Source organism: Polistes dominula, unplaced genomic scaffold, assembly GCF_049000335.1.
Source record: "Polistes dominula isolate Pdom_NZ unplaced genomic scaffold, Pdom_raw_medaka contig_286, whole genome shotgun sequence".
Classification (NCBI taxonomy): Eukaryota; Metazoa; Arthropoda; class Insecta; order Hymenoptera; family Vespidae; genus Polistes; species Polistes dominula.
The window spans coordinates 361,726-376,085 of NW_028300851.1; the positions used below are offsets into that span (position 1 = coordinate 361,726).

Genomic DNA, 14,360 nt, shown 5'->3' on the forward strand with positions numbered 1-14,360 from the left:
GGGTTCAGACAAATATAAAATATATAAAAAATATCATGTTTGAAGATCACACGTGTTAGAAGTTAAACGTTCAAAAGTCCAAGTTTCGAGAGAATAAGACGAATGGACAGTTTTAAGAGTAAGATAATTGTAGGATTTATTTATTATAATACTAACATTATATATAATAAAGGTCACTGGTATGGTCTTTGGGTGGAATAGCTGATAAAAGGTGCACTTTTCACAATTCAAGCAATAAAAACGGAAAGCTGAATGCGATAGTTATAAATAATCACCAAAATAGTAGAATGTTTATCAAAGGAAATATAGTTCGTCAGAAATTAGGTTAATATAAATAATACTTTTTTTGAAACTCAGGTATAAAATTTTTTTTTTTTAGTATGGTTTTCTATTTCCCGTTTTCATTTACATTCTTGCGCTATATAACAAACATTTTAGGATAGATGAAATAAAGACGTTACGAAAAACATATGGAAAATACTGCTGGACTGAACGAAGGTTCTGGTAAAATGCAATGAAAGATCTAATAAAGATATTCTCTAGAAATGTTTTTTCAACTCGGTAGCCTACCACACTTCGAGACCCTTATTATTTATAACATATCTTGTCCTTATTCTTTGGACCACAAACTTATCTTTCTAAATAATCTCTCGTCTAAATAAAGATCTGAACAACGAAAAATCTAAAAAATGCATTGAATCGTATCGCTCTCTCAGCTTATCGAACTGTGTACACTACGAGTCACAAATTTCAGCTCCGTGGTAAGCTCCACCGATTCACGCTGGGCGTTCAATATCTTAAAAATGTTTTTTATTTTATTGAAAAATTAGTATAAGTTTCTTAAATACGCAAATATCATAATTTCTTTTAAATTTCTATAAAATCAAAATTTTAATAAATAAATCTTGTCTTTATGCATCAAATACATTTTATAAACAAGCAAAATATAAAAATGTGACAGTTATTTACTTGCTTTTGAATGGAATTTGTCAGTTGCTCCTCATTTATTCCACATTATTCTCTAATTCTTTTTCTCTGATGTATCTGGTAATCCTTTTTTTTTTTTTAATATTTTAGACTATACAATTATTATATATTCTATGTACTTCATAATTTTTTATTATAATATTTGGGAAATAAAGAATTTATTACTAATTTTTCAATAAAATAGAAACGTTTTTAGATAAAAAAGATATGACACGTTGTAAAAAAAACTATAGGCATGAATATTATCGCATCAATAATAAAGATAATAAATGTAGATCGAATTTTAACAGACCTTCCCTGTTTTTTATATTTTTTTCTCCTGATAAGGAACCGACCTTGGGTTGTAGGAAGCTGACAAAAACTAATATTTTCAAAATTCTATCCATCAAGATGGAATGCTGAATGCGATAGCCATACATAGAGACGAAAATTGTAGAATATTTGTCGAAAGAAAGGTACGCCGTCCTAATCCAAGTAAATATAATATATATTTTTTGAAACTTAGGTAGATGAATTTTTTTGAAATGACAACTTCTTTAGAATGGGAGTGATCTGAAAAGTAAATAAACGGTAACGCAGCTATGAAACGAAGCTATGTAACGAAGCTGTGTAACGAAGCTATGAAACGGCTGCTATACTAAATAACGAAAAAAAAAGAGACAAAAATATAGGATTGAGCCTGCGAGAGAATGAGACGGAATATAGCTATACAGTTTTTCCTATTCTTGGTCTCCTCGTTATGCTATACTTCGGAGTTTTCGCTCCTGGTTATATATGTGTGAAAATATTTTACTGATAAAGTAATCTTTTGCAAGTCTCTTAACGCGGACATTTTCACCTTGTAGAAAGATTTTTAGAAACCTTTTTGAAAGGTTTAAAGCTTTTCAAGAAATTTTTTTAGAAAGTTTTCAGAAAGTTTTTATGTTATGTGGGCTATCCCACATAACCCGAAAGGTTTTGAAATCTTTCAGCGAAAATTTTCGTAAAATATTTCAAAAAATCTTTCAGAAACCTTGTAGAGCATCATTCTAAAATATTTTGAAAAAGATTCATAACAGATTTTTCAAAAATATTTTTAAAACATTTCTAAAATATTTTACTGATAGAGTTATTAAAATGTTTAAAAATATTTCTATGAAACCTTGCAGAAACCTTGCAAAAAGATTTTATAAAAATATTTCAAGGAAGTTTTTAAGATTATTACTAAAAATATTTCATAAAATGTTGCAGAAAGGTTCTCAACCGTTTTTTAAAATTATTTTTTCAAAATGTTTTGTAAATCTTGTAGTAATCTTTTAAATAATATTTCTCAAAACATTTTACAGAACTTTCTTAAAATCTTTTGCGATATGTTCTGGAAACATTTCCGAAATATTTCAAAAAAATGTAATTTTTCGCAAAACCTTGATGAAAAAATATTTCTATAAAACCTTGCAGAAACCTTTTGCAAAGATTTCACATAATACTTCAAAAAAGTTTGTAAAATCATTATGAAAAATATTTCAAAAACATTTCTAACATATTTATAGAAACCTTTAACAAAACATGACAAGACAAACATGATTTCAGAAAATCTTCCAAAAACCTTTTGCGGGACGAGCGTCTCCATGCCAAACTTATCGGGCATTTATGAGAAGGATCGGTCAGTGGGCCCTGGATATCTCAATTGGTCATCAGGGCAGTCGCCCGGAAAGCGAAAGATCCGTGGCTCGAATCCTGACCAGTCAGTCCAGCGGTCCAATATTTTTCACGAATCCCACACTTTTTTGAAATCTTTTGCAAGTTTCTGATGCAAAAATTTTCACCTTGCATAAATATTTTTTAAAGATTTCTTGAAATATTTTAAATAAATGTTTTTAAAAGATTTTGGAAAGGATTTATGAAAAGTTTAAAAATAGTATAAATCTATTTCAAAAATATTTTTAAAACATTTCAAAAATATTTCTAGAAATATTTTGCAAAATATGGTGATAAGATTTTAAAAAAACCTTTCAAAAATCTTTTTCGGAAATCTTCTGCAAGTTTTTGAACGCAGACATTTTCACCTTGTAGAAAGATTTTTTAGAAACCTTTTTGAAAGGTTAAAAGCTTTTCAAAAAATCTTTTAGAAAGTTTTTAGAAAGTTTTTATTTTATGTGGGCTATTATAGCGCGCTTTTTCAATCCGTCTGCCAAGGCTTTAGCCCCAAATTTTTCTCTGCTATTTAGTAAATTGTTTTCTAAATGTTTAAATAATAAAATAAAACAGTTTCTGTTCATGAACCTTGTGATTTTTTTTAAATTAATTTTTACACCCCTCTGGCACGCTCTGGCGGCACTGTTAACCTCGAGCAAACTGTCTGCCAATATTTTTTCGCGATTCCTTATTATAAATACAAGCTTTTTCCATAATTAGAATCCGTGTACCTTATGATTTTTTTCACACCTAAATTTCACGTTTTCAATCATACCCCCCCAGCCTTAGGGCTTAGTTTTGCGATGGCAAACTTGCAGATTTATGTTTAGCTATACAAAAGGTACCTTTTTCAATAGGAATGAATCTTAAACCAGATAAAAGCATTTTTATGTAGCCTGTTTTCCGTCTAAATTGTCCCCTTTTTTTACAGCATCTACAGGTATAAGTTGCCCCGCAAAAAGAAATACTTGTGTATGCTAACCCATGATAAAGATATTTCATATACACAGAAAGTGTGAAAAGTGTGAAAGAAACAATTCATCTACCTAAGTTTCAAAAAAAAAAAAAATATTATATTTACTAAGGTTAAAACAGGGTATCTTTCCACCGACAAACATTCTACAATTTTGGGTTTGTATTTATGACTAGCGCATTCGATATTCTATCCTTATTATTATTATTATTATTATTATTATTATTATTATTATTATTAATTGGCGCTAGGAACTCGAAAGTCCATTGCCACAAATAACAAATCCCGCCATTGTTCCCGTCCCTGAGCACGATCCTTTCATTCGCGGTCTTCGTATCTTATTTCTTTCAGATTCCTTTCTAATATTATCCTCGATGTTCTATCTTCATGGGTACAATTTTGAAATGTTAGTTTTTGTCAGCTACATACATCCCAAGGTTGGATCGTTTCCATGAGAACAGAATTATAAAAAACAGAGAAAGTCCGTCGAAATTTGATCTATATTCCTAATCTTTATTATTGGTTCGATAATATTCATGCCTATAGTTTTGCAAAAGAATATGGCCGTGTTGTCATCATTCCTACTCACTTCTCAAATCCTTTCGTTAAAGATATCTTACTCTGTATATTAAAAAATTACAAATTACATCAGAGAAAAAAATTAGACAACACTGTAGAAAACATTAGAAGCAAATGACAAACTCCATTCGGAAGCAAGTAAATTACTGTTACATTTTTCTTTTCCTTCTTCATAGAATATATTCGATTCATTAGGATTTAAATAAGTCTATTGAATTTCCTATTTATATGTTTTTACAAAAAATATACAAACACTTGTATTGACCCAGGAATACAAAAAAATTATATTAATAATTATAATATTTACGTAATAAAGAAATTTATGTTAATTTTTTAATCAAATAAAAACATTTTTGACAGGTTGAACGCCCAGCGTGAATTGGTGGAGTTTACAACGGGTCCCAAACTCGAGACTTGTTGTCAACACAGTTCGATAAACTGGGAGAGCAATACGATTCAATGCGTTCTTTTGATTTTTCGTTTTTCAGATCTTTATTTAGTCAGGAGTATTTAGAAAGATAAGTTTTTGGTCCAAAGAATAAAGACGAAATATGTTATAAATAATAAGGGTCTCGCAGTGTGGCGCAGGCTACAGAGTTGAAAAAACATTTCTAGACAATATCTCTATTAGATCTCTCATTGTATTTTACCAGAACCTTCGTTGTGTCCAGCTGTATTTTCCATATGTTTTTGTAATGACTTTATTTCGTCTATCCTAAAATGTTTGTTAGCAGCGCAAGAATGTAGATGAAAACGGAAAATTGAAAACCATACTGACAAAAAAAATTTTATACCTGAGTTTCAAAAAAAGGATTATTTATTTTTATCTAATTTCTGACGAATTAAATTTCCTTTGATAAACATCCTACCATTTTGGTGTATATTTATAACTATCGCATTCAGCATTCCATTTTTATTCCTTAAATTTGGAAATGTGATTTTTTCCTTTGAAATGTGTATTATAGGTAATAATATTATAATAAATAAATTCTACAATTATTTTACTCTTGAAACTGTGCATTTCTCTGATTCTTTCGAAACTTAGTTTTTTAAAGGTTTCACTACTAACACGTGTGATCTGACACATGATTTTTTAATTCTTCTTGTTAAAGGTTTTTATGACAAAAATTTTTACTGTTGGGAAATGTAAATTGATATGGCACTATCTACTGCGTGAATAAAAAAATAAAAAACGCGTGGACTATTGACTCCCCACCATATGCCTTCCTAATCTCCCTTCTTAGAAGCAGCGGCAGGAGCACTTTATATGTAACGTTATGTAGTAGTACTTTGTCCAAAACTACTCGGAAAAAGGCCTTTAAGCAACGCACGAGCTACGCGGTAGGCATTGCGCGTTTTTGTTGTAATTAAATATCGTTTTAGGAAACTAAGTCTACTTATCATTTTATCAACAACCTCTAATCTCAACATTTACAGTTATCGATTGAATTACAAAGTGATTTAAATTGATAAAGGATTAAAACAAAATTTTGTAAAATCTTTTTTTCCTGTTTATTTGTTATTTTATTATTCGCATTATTTCAACATCTTTCGTTATATTTAAAAACTTTGATTTTTTTATCAAAAATGTTCGATAGGTATTTCTAAATAATCCATCTTATTTATCAGTGTATTGCTATTTACGTTAGCTTGAAAGAATTACATGACAAAAAAGAAAGGAAGTTAAAGTCACAGGTCATCAGAAGCATTAGAAATGATAGGTATGTCTCATTTATTAGTGCATTGATAGTGTAGCCTAATGCATATTAAACGCATTTAAATAGGCAAAAAAGGCGTAAATAAGTATTTCTAATTAATTTATTCGAACTGTTTATTCACGAACATTTCTTATAAATATTTTCATATTAACTTCAAGTTATTATCTGAAAATAATTCTATTGTACTTATTCTCTAAGTTACCTATAAACCTGTAATTGCATTTACCAATTGAAAATGTCTTACAAGAAACGATTATTAATAATGTTTAATCGTTAATGCCTACTTTTTATTGAATTCTTCTTGTTAAAAGTTCTTATGATAACAATATTTACAGTTGTCGATTAAACTACAAAGTGATACAAGCTGATAAAGGATTAAAAAGAACAATTTGTATAATTTTTTATTTATATATTACTTCCTATTATATGATCCTGAATATTTTAAAATCCTAATCTATCGGTATATTTTAAAACTTTGATATTTCATTAGAAATGTTCGATAGGTATTTCTAAATAATCTATCTTATATAACAGTGTATTGTTATTTACGTCAATTTGAAAGAATTACATGCGAAAAAAAGAAAGGAAGTTAAAGTCACAGGTCATCATAAGCATTTGGAGTGATATGTTTCTTGTATTAGTTTGATGACAATGTAGCTTAATGTTTACTAAACGCATTTAAATTGCAAAAACGAATTGCGTATATAGTTATTCTAATTAGAAATATCTGTTTCTCTATATAAAAAGCAGACTACAATAGAAATCTTCATTTTACAAACAAAGTTGTAGTTGATAGCTTCGCTCGTATAGATAAATTAACAAATATGGAATCTAGTAGAATATTGGGAGATAGTTCAGTGGTCATTTCTGGAATATCAGGTTAATTTCCTAAAAGTGATAATATAAGTGATTTAATAGATAATTTAATGAATGGAAAAGATTGCGTCTCATCAGATTACACGATATCGACATATAGTAAGTATAAATAAATGCAGTTAGTTGCAGAAAATAATTTTAAATATAAATAAACTTTTTTGATTCATCGATTAAATAATTATTTTTACATGACGCTAAAGTTCCAACGCGCATCGGAACGATGTCACAAATAACAAAGTTTGATAATATTTGTTTTGGAATCAATGCAAGACAAGCAGAATTTATTTATCCAACATCAAGACTGGCAATGGAAGTTGCGTTCGAAGTGATCACTGATGCTGGAATGAATCCTGTTTATCTAAAGGAAACGAAAACGAATGTTTACGGAGCATTGACTTTATGCGAGTCAGATAAATGTTTCTTCTACGAGAAAGGGCAGGTAAATTAAATATATAAATAAATGTATATAAATATTTTCATATTTTTTTTTATTTTATAGCAAGCTGGGATAGCGCATAGTGAAATTTGCTGGGATATGTTATCAAACCTAATATCTTTTTCCATGGGTCTAATCGGCTTCAGTTTCACGAGCCTAGTAATGTATATTATATTAGATAATTTTTTCGAAATATTATGTGCGATAAGATGGCCATTTTTACCTTTAAGTATCGTAATAATAAATATCATTTTATTGTTTTTTGGTACTTTTAGTAATTTATGGTTAATAAAAATATTCTGGAGCGTTAAAAATTTCTCATCCTTATTTAGTAATAAGTTTGAGTACATATTCGCAAGAAACTTTAAGGGGTTATATACAGTTAGACGGCCGAAAAAAAGTGAATTTTCCAGAATTTTTTCTGAGAAACCTTTTAAATTTATTGATCCAAAAATTTATACACATATTATGGTATCTTTTAACTGTATTTTAAGACTTAGTACTAGTAAAAATATTTATTTGAAAAAGAGCTACAGCTGATCTCCAGGAGCTCCTCTCAAAAAAGACGTTTTGCGGTGACCACTATATCTCGGAACTGGATCATCTTAAATTAAAAAACCAAACAGATTTCGTTAAAATAATGTTAAATCTAGTAATTAATCGAAGGAATAAGCAAAATAAAATTTTTTGACAAAATGGCGGTTTCTCAAAAAAAAAAATCGATTCTTCACCGAAATTTCGGCCTTAAATTGTTTATAAAAAAAAAAAATATCTATCGAAGAGAAAAAATCTTCGATTAATTACTAAAAAATATATTTAAGAAGGTCGTGTTAAAATTTGAGACTAATCGGTTTAGCCGTTTTCGAGTAATGTTGGTCACCGACTTTGATAACACCATTTTGAGAAAAACGCGTTTAAAGTTTGTACCTTGTACTTCAAGCACTCTGAAACGCCTTTTCAAATTAGCTTGTAACTTTGAAAATATTCACCGGAACGATATGAAATTTTCTGTGTGTATTCTTAAATATATGTACATTAAGAAAATAAAATTAAAAAAAAATCGATTTTTTGAAAATTCTAACTGTATATAACCCCTTAAATAGACGGCTGAAGGTATGGTCATATCATCGTTAATTTGAAAAACTTGTATGTGTCTGATTTTAAATCCAAGAGAAACGGCCTATCAAGCCAGGAAAGTTATATCCGAGAGTTCCTTATCCTGTTTCTAGAGGAACCCTATCGAGAGAAACGAACGTTCTCCAATTCCTTGCCTTGTTTGCGTCATAAAAGAGTTAACGCGCCTATGAAAAACGAAGAAAAATTATTAAAATTTGTAGCATTCACTTAGAAATAGTTATTTATGTACTAACCAGTCGGAATTATGTTCCCTTAGGACGAGAGAAGAAATTGATAGGGTTCCTCTAGAAACAGGATAAGGAACTCTCGGATATAACTTTCCTGGCTTGATAGGCCATTTCTCTTGGATTTAAAATCAGACACATACAAGTTTTCAAATTAACGAATATATGACCATACCTTCAGCCGTCTATTTAAAGTTTCTTGCGAATATGTACTCGAACTTATTACTAAATAAGGATGAGAAATTTTTAACAGCTCCAGAAAATTTATATTAACCATAAATTACTAAAAGTACCTAAAAACAATAAAATGATATTTATTATTACGATACTTAAAGGTAAAAATGGCTATCTTATCGCACATAATATTTCGAAAAAATTATCTAACATAATATACATTTCTAGGCTCTGGAAAATTTGTAATAAAAACCAAAGATAAAATGATTGCTTCTGGAATTATAAGCTTAACAAAAACAGAAAAGAAAGATATTCCTGAAGTCACTTTACGAGGAAAAGAGATAGAAATTTTAACCGAAAAAGAAATTTACTCGAATCTACTTTTACGTGGTTACCAATATGAGGAATCTTACAATATTATTAGCAGACTTTCTACATCGTATTCCAATGGAACGTTTAAATGTACCAGTGATTGGAGATTATTACTAGAAAGATTAATACAAGTACATATCATCAGCAGTAGGAATCAAAATATGTTGATACCGAGAAAGATAGAAAAACTCGTCATTGACAAGGCACAATTAACAGAAAAAATGAAGAAAAGCAATGATAAGCATTTGAAACTTAATAATAACTTATTCGTGGTTGTATGGGGCCTAAATTCCTCAATTAAGAGTCTTCTGGCAATTTCGTATATGCTATGATGTGGAAAATAAAGGGTTATGTTCAGGTGTAAAATAAAACACGTGGTTGAGCCAATAAAAGATGCGAAGCTTTATTGGCTCGTCAGGGAAAAGCCTTGCGGCATAAAACTCTGGTTGATATTTGTATAATACATTGATGAAATTCTACCACGTGGCATTGCCACGCGGAAACTATATTTCGCGAGAAAATTATATAATGGAATGATCTCACCTCTCGCACTCTTCACATATAGCGATCACAGCCTTAAAGGTTGTGGGACTGAATAGTCTTACGTTCACAATCGAAAAGGTTGGGATGTTCCCTTTGTTGTTCCTTGTGAATCCTGAAGTCCTTTGTTCCTTGTGGCTTCTGTGATCCTTAGATGCTGAAGATGTATCGTTGTAGGCGTCCGGTGGTGGAATAGAATGAATGGTCCTTTGAACTGGCTCAGCAGGGCGCATGTATGGTGGGGGTGCAAGAGGTAGGGATGCGAGAGGTAAGGTTAGTGCTTCGTAACGAGTATCGATCTAGAATCTTATATTAATCGATAGAATCGGACGCACGCATTTTGATACAGCTAGTTACCGTACAATCATTTTGGATCGTACAGTGGTTATTGTTCCTTTGCGGTCGTATGTCTACTCGCAGCATCCAAAACAAATAACCGTAATAATCTTATACTTCATATCATCAATCCATAGAAATATACAATTTATCTGCAAAAATCTAAATATCTCATGAACCTATTCACGAGCTCATCGGTTGCTCCTTTGAATTGGAGATAACGAAATCCATTTCAAACAAAAGTTGTTACATCTCTCTCGCCGTGCAAGACACCAAGACGCAAAGGATTGTGCGTAATCGATCGAGCATGTGCGACACGGTTCGAAGAAACCTTGTAAAAATCCCAATAATATTTAACAAATTGTGTTAAACTGTAATTAATCGTTTCCGTTTTATAAAATATTTTCAACTAATATTCTTAAATTGCCAAAACAAAGTTACCAAAGGAAATGCACTCTGAAACTGAAAATAGCGATATATACATATTATTGTATAAACATACTTATGACTAAAGTTGACAAAAGTATTAAAAATCGAAATCTTTTTTATCTCTTATAATCTTGCATGTTAAATTAAAAGAGCACTACTCTTTAATCTTTTAATTTTTTTAATTCCTTAAATTCTGTATCGCATAAATAAAAATTAAAATATATATTAAGTAACATCATAGGAGAATTTTGGATCTAAAAAGAAAAAAATTTGGAATTTTATTTCTTTATAATTAAAGAATAAAAATTAAAATAATATTATATAATTTTTTCAATTATACTTCGATAATCTACTATTTATAACTGTTTTGTTAATGGTACTAATTTTATCGCCGTTCTTTAACTTTTTAGTACTAACACTTAACAATATGAAATACTAAACAATTGATTAAAACAAAAATCATTGGAATGCAAGAAGGATTGACTTATTTGTTTTTTTTTAAACGAACACAAAACAGTTTCTACGCCAAATATGCTCGTAAATAAAACTTATTATAATATAAAAATACATGTGTCTATAATCATCTATTTAAATATAGTGTCTATAAATTCTGCCGCAAAAAATAACGTTATATTACTAAGAGAATAAATCAAGAAACTATTTAGACTATATTGATTTTTTTTTCGTAGCATTGCGATGAAGTTTAAAAAATGTGTAAACGTAATAGCATGCCCAGGAATTACAATAATGGGGATCAATTTAAAGAAATAATATTTGTGCCCATAATTATGAAAGTGGTCTAGGTCAAAATTAATAAAAAAATGAGTTTATCAGTTATTACGCACTACATTATGATAAACTAAATAAATTCAATGTTATTTTTATGATATTATCGAAAATGAATAATTAGATAATGTTTGTTATTTTAATAATGTATAGAATTCGTATAGTGTTCAAGTATAAATCTTTAAATATCTCGAAACAAGAGATATATGACTTAGACCACTTTCATAATTATGGGCACATTTAGAAACCGTAATTGGAAAATTTTGACGGATGAGCTTCGATTTTTTTAAATTATCAATACATCAAAGATGGATATTGACGACCGATTAAACGCTGTACTTGGATTTATTTCAACAAATATTAGAATTAATAGTAGCAAACCGATATTGATAACGAATGAGTCGAAAAAGGAAAATGAGAATATTTTTGAGTATCTCAAGAGTACCATACAAAGGACGAAGAAAACTTCAATGTAAAATTAATTGCTAGTGAGTTGCTTTACCAGTCATTAAATGAGAATTTTATTTTGACGATTATAAATAACGCGCATTATATCGACGTAAGAAAATTTATCAGTAATTTCAATAAAGAAACATTTTTATTGACAATCATTGAAACAGAATAGGAATATAACATGATTTCTGCATTGACAAGTGTAGGATTAAACGTCGTCCTACGAATAAAAATTGCTTTTGTCGTACAGCTCTACTTTTACATAAAGAAAGAAATTTATGGAAAACGGTTGTTGTTAATACAAAGACAGAAGAAAACTGTTTAGATCGGTTACAAGTCTTTTTACGAGACTCGAAATATGACAATGTCGTATTTGTGGTTAACACTATCAAGGATAATGATTTATTTGAGATACTTCGAGGTATAAGACAAGAACCGGGGTATAAAAGACTTCAAATTTTTTATTTACAAGATGCAAAAGCACCAAAATTCTCACTTTAAAATGAATTCTATGAATCACAAGTAAAACTTAATCTTCGTGAAAACGTCTTAGCGCCAAATGGGAAATGGGGCACATACAGATGGATGCCATTGCCAGTGAAGTCTACTTTTTCTTTGCGTTGGAAAGCACTAATTAATAAACCAAGTTCTTTAGAATGGACGAAAGACCTACCATTGTCTAGAAGAAAAAATGAAAGTGTCGAAAAAGTAGAGTTTGCAGCATTCGACTTGAATGTTTACGAGTACTATTTAAATAGTGACGTCAGCTTAGAATCAAGAAATATTTCTTACAGAATATTCAGAAAGAGATGAAAAAGGTCGTAGAGTAATAAGACTTGTTGATAATTTCACTATAAGTAATGAAATTTTATCCGATCCAGATTTCATTTGGATTATTCCAGACACTTTGAGCTTCGAAGATGCTGCAAGAATTTCCCACGTTTATTTAAAAGCATTTTGAGTTTTGCATTCGGATACTTAAAAGTTTAATAAAATAAAAACTCTATTAGTACATTACGGTGCTAGTGACGTAGAACAGGTTCTCATATATTTATCTTTATATTATTTAATTTTGATGTTTACACATCTTACGAAATGGAAGCAGAAAAACGAGTGATCGAGTCGATACGACCACGTTTACCACAGTCTAATTTTATCAATGTAAAAGAATATAAAACTAATATTATGAATATTACGAAAGGAAAAGGTTTAGATTTTGTAGTTGCAAACTATTACATCTTAGACGATATGGAAAATTGGTTAGACATTGTTAAAACTTTTAAACATTTGATAATGATTTACGATTCTAAATGGTCTAGTTACAATCCGTTACCACTATCTAATTTTATACGATTCATAAGTATATACAGCTACTGTGTACAAGACCTTCTTAAGTTACCACAACAAAAGAAAATAGTATTAGCAGAACTGATGAGAAAAGCTCTACAAGCAGGTACATTAGAACCAATTATATCACGAAGAATTAAGCTTCAGGAAGCAACAGAAGAGAAAAACACGGAGGCTTGTAAACGTTATGAAAGAGTAATTAATTATTTATAAAGTTTATTTAATATCTAATTGTTTATCTAATCTAAACGATGTTTTAGCAATAATAATACGAATATTTTTTTACACAAGTTTTAGTCAACTTGAAAGAAAAAAAAATTCTCCAATTTCATTCCTCATTATTGACGGTTTTAATACCTTTGGCAAACTACTGATTGAGTGGATGATCAAACAAGGAGTAAAAAAATTAATCGTTGCTTCAAGTATGTCAATAAGAGATCACGAAATCTTGGTCATTAAATATCGCAAAAATGGAGCAACGGTCATTGTTTGACATGAAGTGGACTTAAGCAAAGAAAAAGAAGAAAAAAACTTTGACAAATTACTTAAAGAAGTTTTAATAATAGGTCAACTCGATGGTATATTCGATCTACAGAAAACGTAGATATCTATCTCCGTCGAACGGAGATAGATAACGAAGAAATTTGTCGACTTCTTCATTAAAGTATTTCAAAGTTACTGAAATACTCGATAAATATAGCAGACGGCTATGTCCCTCAAATGTAAAATTCTTTATTTTCTCATCATTCAACTTGGACGAAGATAGATGGCTTAACACGTTCACGCTGGCGCCGATTTTCAGTATCTGCGCTATGAGGTGACGCTCGAATCTATGGTGCGCTTCATCTGGCGGCGTGCGATTTTTGCTTATTCGAACCTAGACCAAGGTGGACCACCGGTGGTACGCGATGCCCGATGAAAAAAATTTAGTGTTGGCAACCGGTGGTACGCGCCGCTCGATGGGACAGTCTAGCGCGAGCCACCGGTGATACGAGCCAACGTGAACGTGTTAAGGTATAAGCCCGGTGTGACGCCAAAAATTTCGTCAATGCATCTAAAAGCAAAAACATTTCAAACCTATAGGAAAAAATACTTATATTGTAAACAAATAATTAACCTATTCTATCTGATAATAATTAACGTCGTTTTTCACAGATTGTCAAAAATAAAATATGTAAGTAAAAAGAGAATATAATAAGCAATATAAAATTAAAAGAATCAAAAAATAAATAAACCACTTCAACGTATAATTAGCTATTGTCAACCTAGAAATGATAAACAATAAAAACGATAATTAATTTTTAATGGTATACAAATAA

General features: G+C 30.0%; 1 protein-coding gene across 4 annotated transcripts; it reads left to right on the plus strand.

Annotated features, from left to right (window-relative positions):
• Positions 1-6,691: 6,691 nt before the first annotated feature.
• LOC149033815 (fatty acid synthase-like) lies at positions 6,692-14,346 on the plus strand. 4 transcript variants are annotated; one of them, XM_089179867.1, is made up of 4 exons: positions 6,692-6,906; positions 7,008-7,246; positions 7,307-7,407; positions 9,007-14,346. In XM_089179867.1, the coding sequence occupies exon 4, from the start codon at positions 12,790-12,792 to the stop codon at positions 13,252-13,254; it is 465 nt and encodes a 154-aa protein (XP_089035993.1). In that variant the 5' UTR covers positions 6,692-6,906; positions 7,008-7,246; positions 7,307-7,407; positions 9,007-12,789; the 3' UTR covers positions 13,255-14,346. The 4 variants fall into 4 exon arrangements, with proteins under 4 accessions (XP_089035993.1, XP_089035944.1, XP_089025837.1 ...); XM_089179818.1 differs by having other exon boundaries at positions 7,307-7,402; XM_089169711.1 differs by having other exon boundaries at positions 6,694-6,906; positions 9,007-10,620.
• Positions 14,347-14,360: the final 14 nt, after the last annotated feature.

Coding starts and splice junctions, on each gene's coding strand:
- LOC149033815 (XM_089179867.1), top strand. CDS start 12,790: ATGGAAGCAGAAAAACGAGTGATCGAGTCGATACGACCACGTTTACCA.